At 41.5% G+C, this 11802-nt stretch overlaps 1 protein-coding gene across 1 annotated transcript in view; it reads right to left on the reverse strand.

The window, feature by feature from the left end:
- Window positions 1-10746, reverse strand: part of TRNT1 (tRNA nucleotidyl transferase 1) — an 83454-nt gene extending 72708 nt beyond the window's left edge. Inside the window, exons 1-3 of the mRNA XM_069206359.1 lie at window positions 10642-10746; window positions 10232-10370; window positions 9518-9711 (exon numbers count right to left, since the gene is read on the reverse strand). Coding sequence (XP_069062460.1) covers window positions 9518-9711; window positions 10232-10370 — 333 coding nt within the window. The 5' untranslated portion in view covers window positions 10642-10746. The remainder of the gene's footprint in view (window positions 1-9517; window positions 9712-10231; window positions 10371-10641) is intronic.
- Between the last annotated feature and the right edge of the window lie 1056 nt (window positions 10747-11802).

Here is an 11802-nt window from a genome sequence, read left to right on the forward strand (position 1 = left end):
CATAAACGCCGAAGGAAACAATGGCGTTCTTCATTAGCGTTTCCGACGTACTCGCGGCAAATTAATGTTCGAAGTGAGGTAAGATCTAAAATATAGGATGGTGTATGATAATTTTCCAATTTTGTGGCTTTCCTGATCTTTTGAAGTATATGAGAACTAAAAGTTATGATACACTGACAGGATACGCCAGGTTAATACTAAATACTGGCATCCAAAAACGGGGAAAACAAACAATCAATATTGTCGAGATCCAGCAGGCAATATAGTGAGCTTTTGAAATTGACAACAGGTATGCTTCTGGCGATTTAGCTTGTGCACTGGTGTGTAATAGGGACTTTTTGACACTATCACACTGTAGCGTTCATGTCAGTATTAATTTTGTCAGCACTTTTCTGTTAACACTGTTCACTCCACATACTTCTCACAGGAACATGACATGTTGGGACTAATATTAGAGACTTTAGTTAGCAATTAACTATTTTGGGATAAATTAAATTGTAGATTAATGATTACAATTTGTAGGGGCACATTTGTTCAGGAATGCTTGATTTCAAATTCTCACGGTTTCCACATCAAAGCATGTATAGTGAGATATCTATCAAAGTAGTTGAGGGAAGTTAATGAGTTACCAATAACATATGCTAATCTATATCCAATGGAAATGTTATTATAGGAAGTCCTGAAGAAGTCAATGGGCACTCCCTAGACGAAACATGTGTTGACGGGATGGGCGAAGTTGTGATCTCTTTGATCGAAATTTAGAATATTATGGAAAACATGTGATGGAAGTTGGGAACAAGCTCAAGAAGAATTAAACAAGAATTTGTTCATGAAACTGATTGGATGAGGACTCTCTATATTCAATTGAATTCATTTTTGTCCTACTTACTGCTATATATGTGTACAAAAGTAATTTTTAGCGTGTGCTGCTACAATTGAAATTATTGGATAACATTGGTTATCATGTAGGGCTTAATTGGGGGTGTAGTCCTAGTAAAGCAGCACTGATGAGTAAAATAAGAATAAATATTGTGAAATACAGCGCCAGGTACTCCTTATCACCCCTACTCATATAGGTTTCAGATGATTAAGAATCATTTGATTTGCTGGCAGGCAATGCCGATTGATGAGGTGTTGCAGTATGCTAAATATTGTAGCGATGAGATTGAACTGAAGCAAAAGAAGTTGTAGGAAAAGGCAATGGCGATGCAGATTAAGGCAGCACAATCGGGAGTACAAGGAGCTTTAGTGCCGCCGCAACAGAAAGCGGTCATGTTTCAACCTCAAGTGAGGGGTAGAGGACGTGGGATGGATATGATGCGTGGTTCAGACCTAAGCACTGTGGTTGTTCAGAATGACATGCAGGGTATGAAAAGGATGTTGCCATGTCATTTGTGCAGAACGTGGGACACTGGAAGCGGGAGTGCCCATTGATGGTGCAGGAAGGAATGATTCAGCAAAGCGATGTTGGTTCAGCTCAAACTGTAAGAATCCCTAGAATGAGGGGCATAGTTCCGAATGCTCAAAATCGAGGTCAGAATTTCTTGCCTGTACAACAGTTGCAGGTGCCTCAAGCACAATTTACTTCTTTAACACCAGTACAGCAGCAGATTCCTATTGTGCCTAGACAGCAAATGTACATACCCCAAGCCGCGATGGAGAAGCAACAAGTTATGCTTACTCAACGGGTCACAGGTCAGAGACCAGATAACAGTAACAATACAGTACACCAGTTCCCATTTCACAGTGAGGATGAAATAAACGATGAATGGATGAGTGACCGTTTAGATGAAGGAGCGTGTATTGGACATAAGGTCTCGTTCCTGCTGACACTGGAGCTACGCGCTCCACAGTGAAGAGTGTGGAAGTACCAGATTTACCCCTTCCTGGCAAGACAGTTCAGGTTGTAGGAGTGGAGAATAGGCAATTAATTAACCCAATCACAGACCCAGTGCAAGTTGAAATCGGAAATTATTTGGGATTGCATAGATTTGTGGTGTGCGATTCAAGTCCTGTGTCTTAGTTGGGCAGAGACTTTTTGTGCAAGACCATATGTTCCATAAATCGCGCAGGTGCAGGGATAGAAGTCCAGACAAACAGTGATGATGAGGAGGAGCAGGCGTCAGCCATGGTACTTAACAATGCTTACAAAGAATACCCATTGATTGAAATGTTTCCGATGTTCACACTGAAGGAGTTGCATGCAGCCCTGCAAGGAACAGTAAAGGAGAAAGTTTGGGATCTGACAGGGAAAGAAGTGGGATTGATTAAAGGCGTGGAACCTATTAAAATCACTTTGAAGCCAAATGTTGAGTTCCCAAAACTTCCACAGTATAACATGGCGCAGGATGTGATGATGAAAGTAGAGCAGATAATTGGAGATTTCCTGAAGCAGGGAGTTCTAAGGGAAGTGTTGAGCAGCCCATGTAATTCACCGATAATGGGATTGAAAAAGCCTTGTGGGAAAGTACGGATTGTGCAGGACTTGCGAAAAGTGAAAGACATGGTGGTTAAGTGTTGTCCGATTGTGCCCAATCCAGCAGTGATACTGTTTCAGATTCCTTGCGAGGCAGAGTGGTTCACGGTGGTTGATCTGTCACAAGCATTCTTTTCAGTGCCACTTCATGAGGATAGTCAGTTTCTTTTCAGTTTCAAATTCCTAGATAAAGTCTACAGCTGGTGCAGGCTTCCATAAGGGTATACAGAGTCACCATCCTTGTTCAATCAGATTCTGAAGAAGAATTTGGAGTCATTGGAATTACCTTGCCAATCGACTCTTGTGCAGTACATTGATAACTTCTTGATTGCCTCCAGAACAAGGAACGAGTGTAAGCACGACTCGATTGCCCTGTTGAATCATTCGGGAGACTTTGGACACAAGGTCTCACCTGAGAAGTTGCCGTATTGCCAGAAGTCTGTCAAATACTTGGGTCATCAAATTGAGAAAGGGCTGAGAAGAATTTCCCGAGAGAGGATTACAATGATTTTGAAGAGAAATCCCCGAGTTCCCAGAAAGATGTAACCATGCTTTTGGGAATGGTAGGGTACTGTAGGCAATGGATTCCGAATGTTGCTGCGATAGCAAAACCCCTACAGCGGTTGACACACAAAGGAGTTACAGATCCCATTAGCCTAGATGAGGGCTTTCTCTGAATTGAGAGAGAGTTTGTGCAAAGCGCCAGCATTGGGAATGCCAGATTACACAAAGCCTTTCACATTGTTTTGTTATGAACGTGATGCTTGTTCTTTGTCTGTTTTGACACAGGTCCATGGAGGTGCTTATCGCCCAGTAGCTTATTGTTCAGCTACCTTGGACCCGGTTGCAGCAGCTTTACAAGGTTGTCTGCGAGCAGTAGCCGCAGTTGGTCAAAGTCTTTCCCAATGTGAAGAGGTGGTCATGGGATACCCAGTGACGATAATGGTACCACATTCTGTTGAAATCTTGTGTTTTCGTTCTTGTCAACAACATTTGACGGGGCCAGACTGACAAGGTATGAGACGAGCATATTGGGAGCTCCAAATGTAACTTTGAAAAGATGTACAGAATTGAATCCAGCAACGTTATTGCCAAGTGATACTGTTGAAAATTGAAAAAGAGGAGGACATAGAACATGATTGTCTTGAAGTGACTGAATTATGTACAAAGCCTAGACCTGATATCAGAGACACTCGATTAGAAGAAAATGACCAAATTGTTTTTGTTGATGGTTCATGCCTCAGAGATGGAACACGCACGTTGAGAGCAGGATATGCTGTATGTACTATCACAGTAACCCTAGAAGCATCTTGGCTTCCATGTGTATATTCAGCACAAGTGGCAGAACTGGTGGCTCTTACTAGAGCTTCTTATGTTTCTACCAGGCTGCGAGTGACAATATACACTGATAGCCAGTACGGATTTGGAATTGTTAAGGATTTTGGTCAATTGTGGTCACAAATAGGTTTCATGACCTCAAGTGAAACTCCAGTAAGAAATGGTGATAGGATAAAAGAATTACTGTATGCAATACAATTACCTGAAGAGATTGCTGTAGTGAAACGCAGTGCACATCAGAAAACACCAGACTACATTTCCTTGGGAAATGGGTATCCAGATCAGGTTGCAAGATTTTGCACCCGGAGCTGTATATCATTTAAGGACAAGTGGTAATTAATGCCAGAAGAAGAGACCAGTTGTGCAAATTTTGCATTGAAAATAATTGACACTCTAGAAGAATTGAAAACATTACAAGAAAATGCAGACAAGGAGGAGAAAAAGGTGTGGGCAAAACTGAAATGTGTACAGAGACCAGATGAGATCTGGGTATCCGAGGAGGGTCAGATAGTACTGCCGAATTGTCTGTTGACTCAGATGTCTCGGTATTACCATGGTCAGGAACACATTGGAAGGGATGCCATGATTAGGTTGTTCAAAGTTGATCGGTTCAATCTGAAATTTAGACAAGCAGCTGAAGCAGTGTGTCACAGATGTGTAATCTGTCAGCAACTAAACGTGGGAAAAGGGACAGTGGTAAATTTGAGTCATATTGGAAGAGCAGGAGGACCATTCAGCAATTGGATTCCATTGAGATGCCTGCATGTGGTGGATTGAAGTACGTGTTGGTGATTGTGTGTTTGTTTAGTCATTGGATTGAAGCATACCCAAAACATTGAAATGATAGTCTCACAGTTGCAAAGCTACTCCTTAGAGAACTGATACCAAGGTTCGGATTCCCGATATCTTTAGAATCAGATAGGGGAACGTACGTCAATGACGAAGTGATTAAGCTCTTATGTGCTGCACTAAACATTGAACAGAAGCTTCACTGCAGCTATCGTCCAGAAGCGTCAGGACTTGTAGAGCAAACGAATGATACCATGAAATCAAGAATTGCCAAAATGTGGGCTGCCACAAATCTGAAATGGCCGAATGCATTGTCTCTAGTGTTGATGTCAATGAGAAATATACCTGACAGGAAGACAGGATTGTCCCCACATGAGATTCTTATGGGGAGAGCAATGAGATTGCCAGCAATACCAGCCAATGCTCTGGTCAATATTACAGATGATATGGTATTGGACTACTGCAAGGGTCTAGCTGATGTGGTTCGATCTTTTCCTCAGCAGGTACAAGCCGTTACCCTGCCACCTATCCGTGACCAAGGCCACAATCTAAGAGCAGGAGATTGGGTCGTGATCAAAAAGCATGTGCAAAAGACTTGCCCAGAGCCACGTTGGAGAGGTCCATACCAAGTGGTGCTGACAACTACAACAGCTGTGAAGTGTGCCGGATTGCCTAACTGGATACATGCAAGCCACACAAAGAAACTGGTGAGTCCTCAGGATCATGAAGAAGTGTTGCTGAGAACGCCAGCAGCTGCAAAACGAATAGTTCTACCTGAATCAGAACCGGAGCAGGTTGAGTCGGACATGGACCCAGAATTGGCGGAAGAAGGATCGATCACCCCAGTAAGAGACAAGGGTGTGGGAAATCAGGAGGAAGAATGAGAAATCAATGCGGCAGAAGTGACAAGAGATCCATGGACAGGAGAGGTTCTCACAAAAACAAAGAGTGCTGAAACGCAAGAAGAACAAGTGCCAGAACCTAAGGGGGAAAGAGTTGAGACAGGTCAAACAAAAGTGATCTGACTCCTCCCGATCCCGTTGCAGGTCCATCAAGAGAAGGCACTTCAAACAAGGTGAAGAGATTGTTGACATTAGGGGTGAGAAAAGGAGATCACTGGCCTGAGTCTCAAATAGGCAAGAAAAAGGACTTGGTAATAAATGGAAGAATTAGACACCACAAAGAAAGATGAATTGAGTGATGGAGAACTAACAGGAGAAAGGAGGTTGACAAGAAAGAGTGGCTAGTCGAAAATACGCAGGACCAGAGTGGGCATATGCCACAACAAGTGATTGGCAAAACGAGTTTATGTCCTTTTGTTTCGATAGAGAATTTCCAAATTAGTACTCTGATGCAACCTGAAGGAGAAAATCAAATAGACTGAGTCGTTGAGCAAAAGAAAAAAAAAAAAATTGGATTATTGATTTTAGCGGAAAAGACACTGATATCCTGATATGACACCTAGAAACCTGGAGATGACCAGCTGCTAACCGATTTTGACAAAGGAAGTAAAAGGGTCCTGTGTGTGAAGGTGAAGCGTGAAAAAAAATATATATATTATATATATATTATATATATATATAATATATTTTTATTTTTTTATTTTCGTGTTCCATATTAATTAAGAGTTAAATTCTGCTTTCTGGTTCTTTACAGATCAGGGCTAGATTATATAATAACATTAGGCACATTAGGTATTGTAGATATTGGAGTGTAGGAATGGCGATTGTGTGTGGAATATTGTTTATAATAATGATTGTGGGAATGTCAATTCATGAGGCGATAGAAACACAGGTTGCATCTGTTCATGAGGCTACTACACTAACAGCTATAGAGAAGTTTAAATTAGATGAGCAATATTTGCATGATTATACTAACGCAAAGGGAGAGCGGTCTTCTAACGTCTTATCGTTTATTGAGTATGTGGAAACGATGGATGCAAGGGATTGTCTTGTGTGTACGCAAATACCTTCCTCTGTGGAAGGAGGGGTCACTTATCATAGTCTACCTCTGACTTACGGTATAACTTGTAGTTTGCTACTAACTCGATTCTATAATAAGGGATATATTCAGTATTTCTATTCAAATTATGATTTGGTGTTTTCCTTTGTTCCTATAATTAGATATTTTAGTAGGATAGCTAAAGATCATGATATAGTATTAGTTAGAGGATTCTTTGAGCCTACACTGAGCTTTGGCACGGCTTATGCGCATCGTAACAATTTGACTTGCTTACTAACACCTATGGAAAAGAGCTTTATTGGGCATACTGATGACAGGAGAAAAGCACTAAAAGAAAAACTAGAAAAAGGGTTAGAGACGAGAACTTACAAGAATGATTATGCTTACACTGCTATTAAAACACAAGAGAAATTAGCTTTAGATGCATTACATGTAGGGAAGCTCTGTATATATAGGCCAAAATCACGCAATGACACATTATTTGTGGGAACAAGTGAATGTAGGCATGTGTTTTTGTTTCAGAGTAAGTGGACATTTATGTTGAATGATGCAGACCCTGTGATTCCTGGAATGTATTATATTCGTGGACTTAATGCTTATTACAGTCTCCCTAAGGGATGGTATGGGACATGTTATTTGGGAACAGTGTTTCGTACGATTTATCAAATAGATGATTTGAAAAAGATACCGAAAGTGACTGAGTTACACCAAAAGAGACAAAGGAGAGAAACAGCTTCTGCAATAGTAGAGGATTTTTTTTTAGCAACAATTCCTACTGTAGGAGTTATAGTGAATGCAAACAAGATTTGAAAACTGTCAACTATAGTAGATAACATGCTAACTAACTTTTCAGGAGCTATACTTTTACTAAACACTGAATTAGCTGCGGATAGAGCTGTGACGCTTCAAAATAGGCTTGCTTTAGACATAACATTGGCGAAAGACGGAGGAGTCTGCAAAATGATTAATGAAAGACACTGATGTTCCTATGTACCTGAAAATGAGAAAGAGATAAAAGATTTGTTTACTAATTTAACTAATGCAAGTAAGGAGTTGAAAGAGCTGAAGGAACCAGGAGTTTGGGAGAAGGTTGGAAATGGATTTGTTACCATAGGTAATTGGTTTAGTCAAATTTGGGGCGGGATATTGTGGAAAATTGTCCAGGGAATATGCATTGTGATCATTGCTATATTAGGATTATGGGGGGGCATGTAAATTATGGCAGAAATTTCAGCTAAAAATAATCAGAGGTAGGAAGAACCCAGAAGAAAAATCTAAAGGGAAAATATAAACAGAAGATATCAAAATGTAGATTTAAGTAATTTGTAAATGATTGACAAGGGAAAGGTGTGATGACATATTTAGTCATCAGAGGAGGGACTGTTGGAGCAGATATGCTAATATTCTAATGATTTGCGTATACATTAATGAGAAATAATGACAATTGAAACTAATAATTGAAAATAATGTGTAATGAGTAAAATGTACCCACGGGGAGTGGTCACCATGTATGTTAACAGTACTAAAATAATGTGAAAATATAAGAATTATGTATTACTATGTCATAACTGATGATAACCTATGTTTTATGATGCTTCATATTCTTAACTTAGCCGAACGAGAGGCCTGGTCGGTGCTGGGCCTTGCTTGCTTAAACGTGGAGACGCAATGAGCTGCAGAGGACTGGAACTGGAGAAAAGAACCTTGAACTGTACAGAGTTCAGATGAGCTCTGCTAGAATTTTCTGCAATGTACCAGCTGAAAGGATACGATCAGAACAAATTGATACAATTATGTGTAGAGTAGGCTAAATGTACTTTCCCAGGACTTGAACAATAGGAGCACTGACTAAGAGACTGTGGGCAACAATTTTGTTACCTGAAGAGCCGGATGATGTTCTCATCGACGGAGGAACCAATCATATTAATGAAATGTGATGTTTGAACCGACGCAAACAAGTGGTAAACAAAAACTATAGGTTAGAGTCATAACCCCTGATAAGGTTGACCAATCAGCAATTTTTGGGACGGACTGAGAGACCCTAATAAAACGTCATGACACAAGAAGGGAAATCAGAGTGGAGAGGCGAAAGTTGATGACGTCAGGAGACGCTGTCCGAAGTGCTGAAATTTGGGCTTGCTCCCTGTGAGCCTGAGCCTTGCTGATGACTGATGACCTGGAGACGAAGACTGACTCGTTGGTGATCTATCTTGGATAGTTAGCTATAAATGTTGACTGACTAATGTGTGCTTTTCTTTCTAGGTACCAACTGCGCTGCTTAAAATGTTTTTCTCTCTTAGTTAGATTTTTCCAAATTAATGATTTTTGACTAAATTGTTTTTTGCATGAAGACCCACATGCTGAGGCTGATTTGAGATAGGTAGGCTGACAAGGGCGACTTAATGGTGACGTTTAACTGACTGACTTGCATTGCTAAATTATTCAAATGATTGAGATTTTGCTGACTTAGGTTGATGTTATTTTGCTTATTGATAAAATAATGGTGAATTGTTGCTCATGATGCTAATAAAGTTTGATTAACCACTGATTCTCTAAATAAAGGTTTTTGATTAGAATTGTAACTAATAGGGAAAAAAACGAATTAACCTTCTTGAGAGTGATGGTATTTTTCTTATTAGACTAGGTTTTATGGCGTTACATGTTGGTTATGATGTTTATTGATGTTCCACTGGTTACCACTTAATTAGGATACTCTATGCGATCCAAAAGATTCATCGTCCTGTACGCGTTCCCTTGTAAGTTTACTTACTAAGGACAAGGCGCGCTAGCACTCGCATTCTTGAACTCACACACCTGACTGACGGGAAAACAGTGTCACATTGTCAGAAACTATAGCTATTGTGCCAGGGTATGAGCATCTGCTATACAGCCTCCCGGTAGTACCCCTTACACTAGTGAATTTGTGGTGCGAGCACATAAAATATGACTCACACGTGCAGTGATAGTGCCATGCTTCTCCCCCTTGTTGTTGATAAGGCGGATTCCTGCATTCTGGAAGATCTCTTTCATCTGATCGGGGGTGGCTGTTGTGGCAAAGTCAATATCCTGAGGCTTCATTCCGTTGAGCAGGTCCCGCACAGCACCTCCAGCAAATCGCAGCTCATGCTTCTCTTTTACAAAAAGATCTGGCCAAATTAAACAAAAAGAGCTCACTAAGGAAACGGTGTCATTAATGACACTTAAAACACACCTCTTCTTACAAGCTGCAAGCAAACCAGTTATGGAAGGATATCCAAGAATGTCACGTATCCCACACACATCTCCAGAGCAACTGTAGTCAGTTTTAAGTTGCAGCGACACCCACGTATGGAGCAAATCCATGTTACACAGCCATTAAAGCAGAACATGACTTCACTAACACTTCCTCACCTTCTATAGAACACTATTGTCGGGACAGTTTCGGCAGACAAGAGCACGAAATTTCAGCGAACATTATCAAGTGGCAAAATATTAGAATTTACAAAGGGAAGAAATAGTTACCGAAGGTAACGACAAATGAACATTACGTATTATGAGGTTAATACGCAGCTGCACTGTTGCAGACTTTGCCTCCTGATCTTAAGAATTTCACAGCGAATAGCACGTCAACCAAAAATAGTTGGCTAAAGCGGGACTGTAGCTTACCACAAAATCACCATCTCTCACCTGCCAAAGTGTTTAACCCTTCCGTGAACAGGGCTCTGAAGTCTTCTGACTGCAGCTGCATTGTATAAAGACTTCGTTTTAACAAACGCACTCGGGTGGCATAGAGGCTAAACGGAAAGCTCAAGAACTGCCGGATCATCTAGAAGGGCGAAAGCACGACTAAATAAACAGTTACGTACCACAGTTAGGACAATACGGCCAACGAGTTGATAATTGCACTCAACTCCAACAGCATTATCTTAAATAATGTACTGCTGTGTGTCAGGCAAAGGGTCTGGGGAAGCAAGAACCAATCATCAAATAATTATTTAGAAAATTGCACACATGGAAAAAAAAATGTAAAGTGATGTGTTCCACAATCCCGCCCCTCGCCCAAACCGACTATATCTAGTTGTTCATTAACAGCGCACCGGCTTTTCTCTGCAGCTCTTCCACTTGCGACCTTTCACTCTTCCTGCAGATGACACGCCATTTCCGGAGCGGCGCGCGCACACTGCGAGCTTAGACCTGCACAATGTCCAACTAAAGGTCTAGAACGCTAACTGACAGCGCTGAATGGCCTGCCTGTGGAGCCATGCAGCTCTACAAAGCAGATTTACAGCCCAGTGGAGTGACTTGTCGAGCCTAGTACGAGGAATCACACTTTGATGCCGGAGCGGGTAGAGCTCATACCCAGACCATCGGCATAACGCAGGCCCCTGCAGCGCAGGGGAGCCATTCAGTGTAAAGTAGCCCGTCGTCTTGAAATCTTTTAATGCCTTACCCCCTTCGGTCGAAGTGTATTAAGTAAAGTATGGGCACTGTGATGCTGCATGCAATGGGGGCGGGGTCAAAGGTGTATTCTGTAGGTTTTTTTGGTCTTTCACTTTCATTCAGGTAGGTGCATACAAAATGATTCGATGGCAGGAGCGGATTTTCAGATTATGCTTCTCTTTCTTTACTACTCACATTCACAGCAGCCAATCAAAACACAGAAAAAAACGTAACTACATTTCCCTTCATGCTTTAAACAACATGTCCACCAATCATATGTCTCCAGACCCTATTAGACTCCATAAAGTCAGCTAGTACTCCTCTTTCTTTGCTGCTCATCAGAAAGATAAGTACTCTCACTTTTCGTTTGGTTTCTGCCATTACGCTAGTTTTGATCCCTGTAGTGGAAATCTTGGATCGGGTTGTTGGGGCGACGCATTGTCGCCGCGACGACCTTGGTGTTTTTTTTGGTGTTTATTTTGCAGCGTAAGTGCGAGAGGGCAAGGAAGTCGGGCTCTGTCCACACGAAGGAGAGGTCCAGGTCTCCTCACAATCCGCTTCAGTTTAATCCTGAGAATATAGCACATCCTCTGTGAGCGGATTGGGCCCCGGCGCAAGCCGTGGCGGATTATTTGCATAAGTTACGGAAGGGCTTTGACAAGGAGGTGTGTAATAGATTGCGTGCTGAGTGTCATAGGCCCGAAATTCCTAACAAAGTAGCGGAGACACTGGACATTGACTCTAGTATGCTCATCTTCCTCAAGAAGTTTGCCAAAGATCCCAAAAAAGGCATTGATAAGGCCTGGCGCTTGTGCCAA

This window comes from Pleurodeles waltl, chromosome 9 (assembly GCF_031143425.1).
Source record: "Pleurodeles waltl isolate 20211129_DDA chromosome 9, aPleWal1.hap1.20221129, whole genome shotgun sequence".
Lineage (NCBI taxonomy): Eukaryota > Metazoa > Chordata > Amphibia > Caudata > Salamandridae > Pleurodeles > Pleurodeles waltl.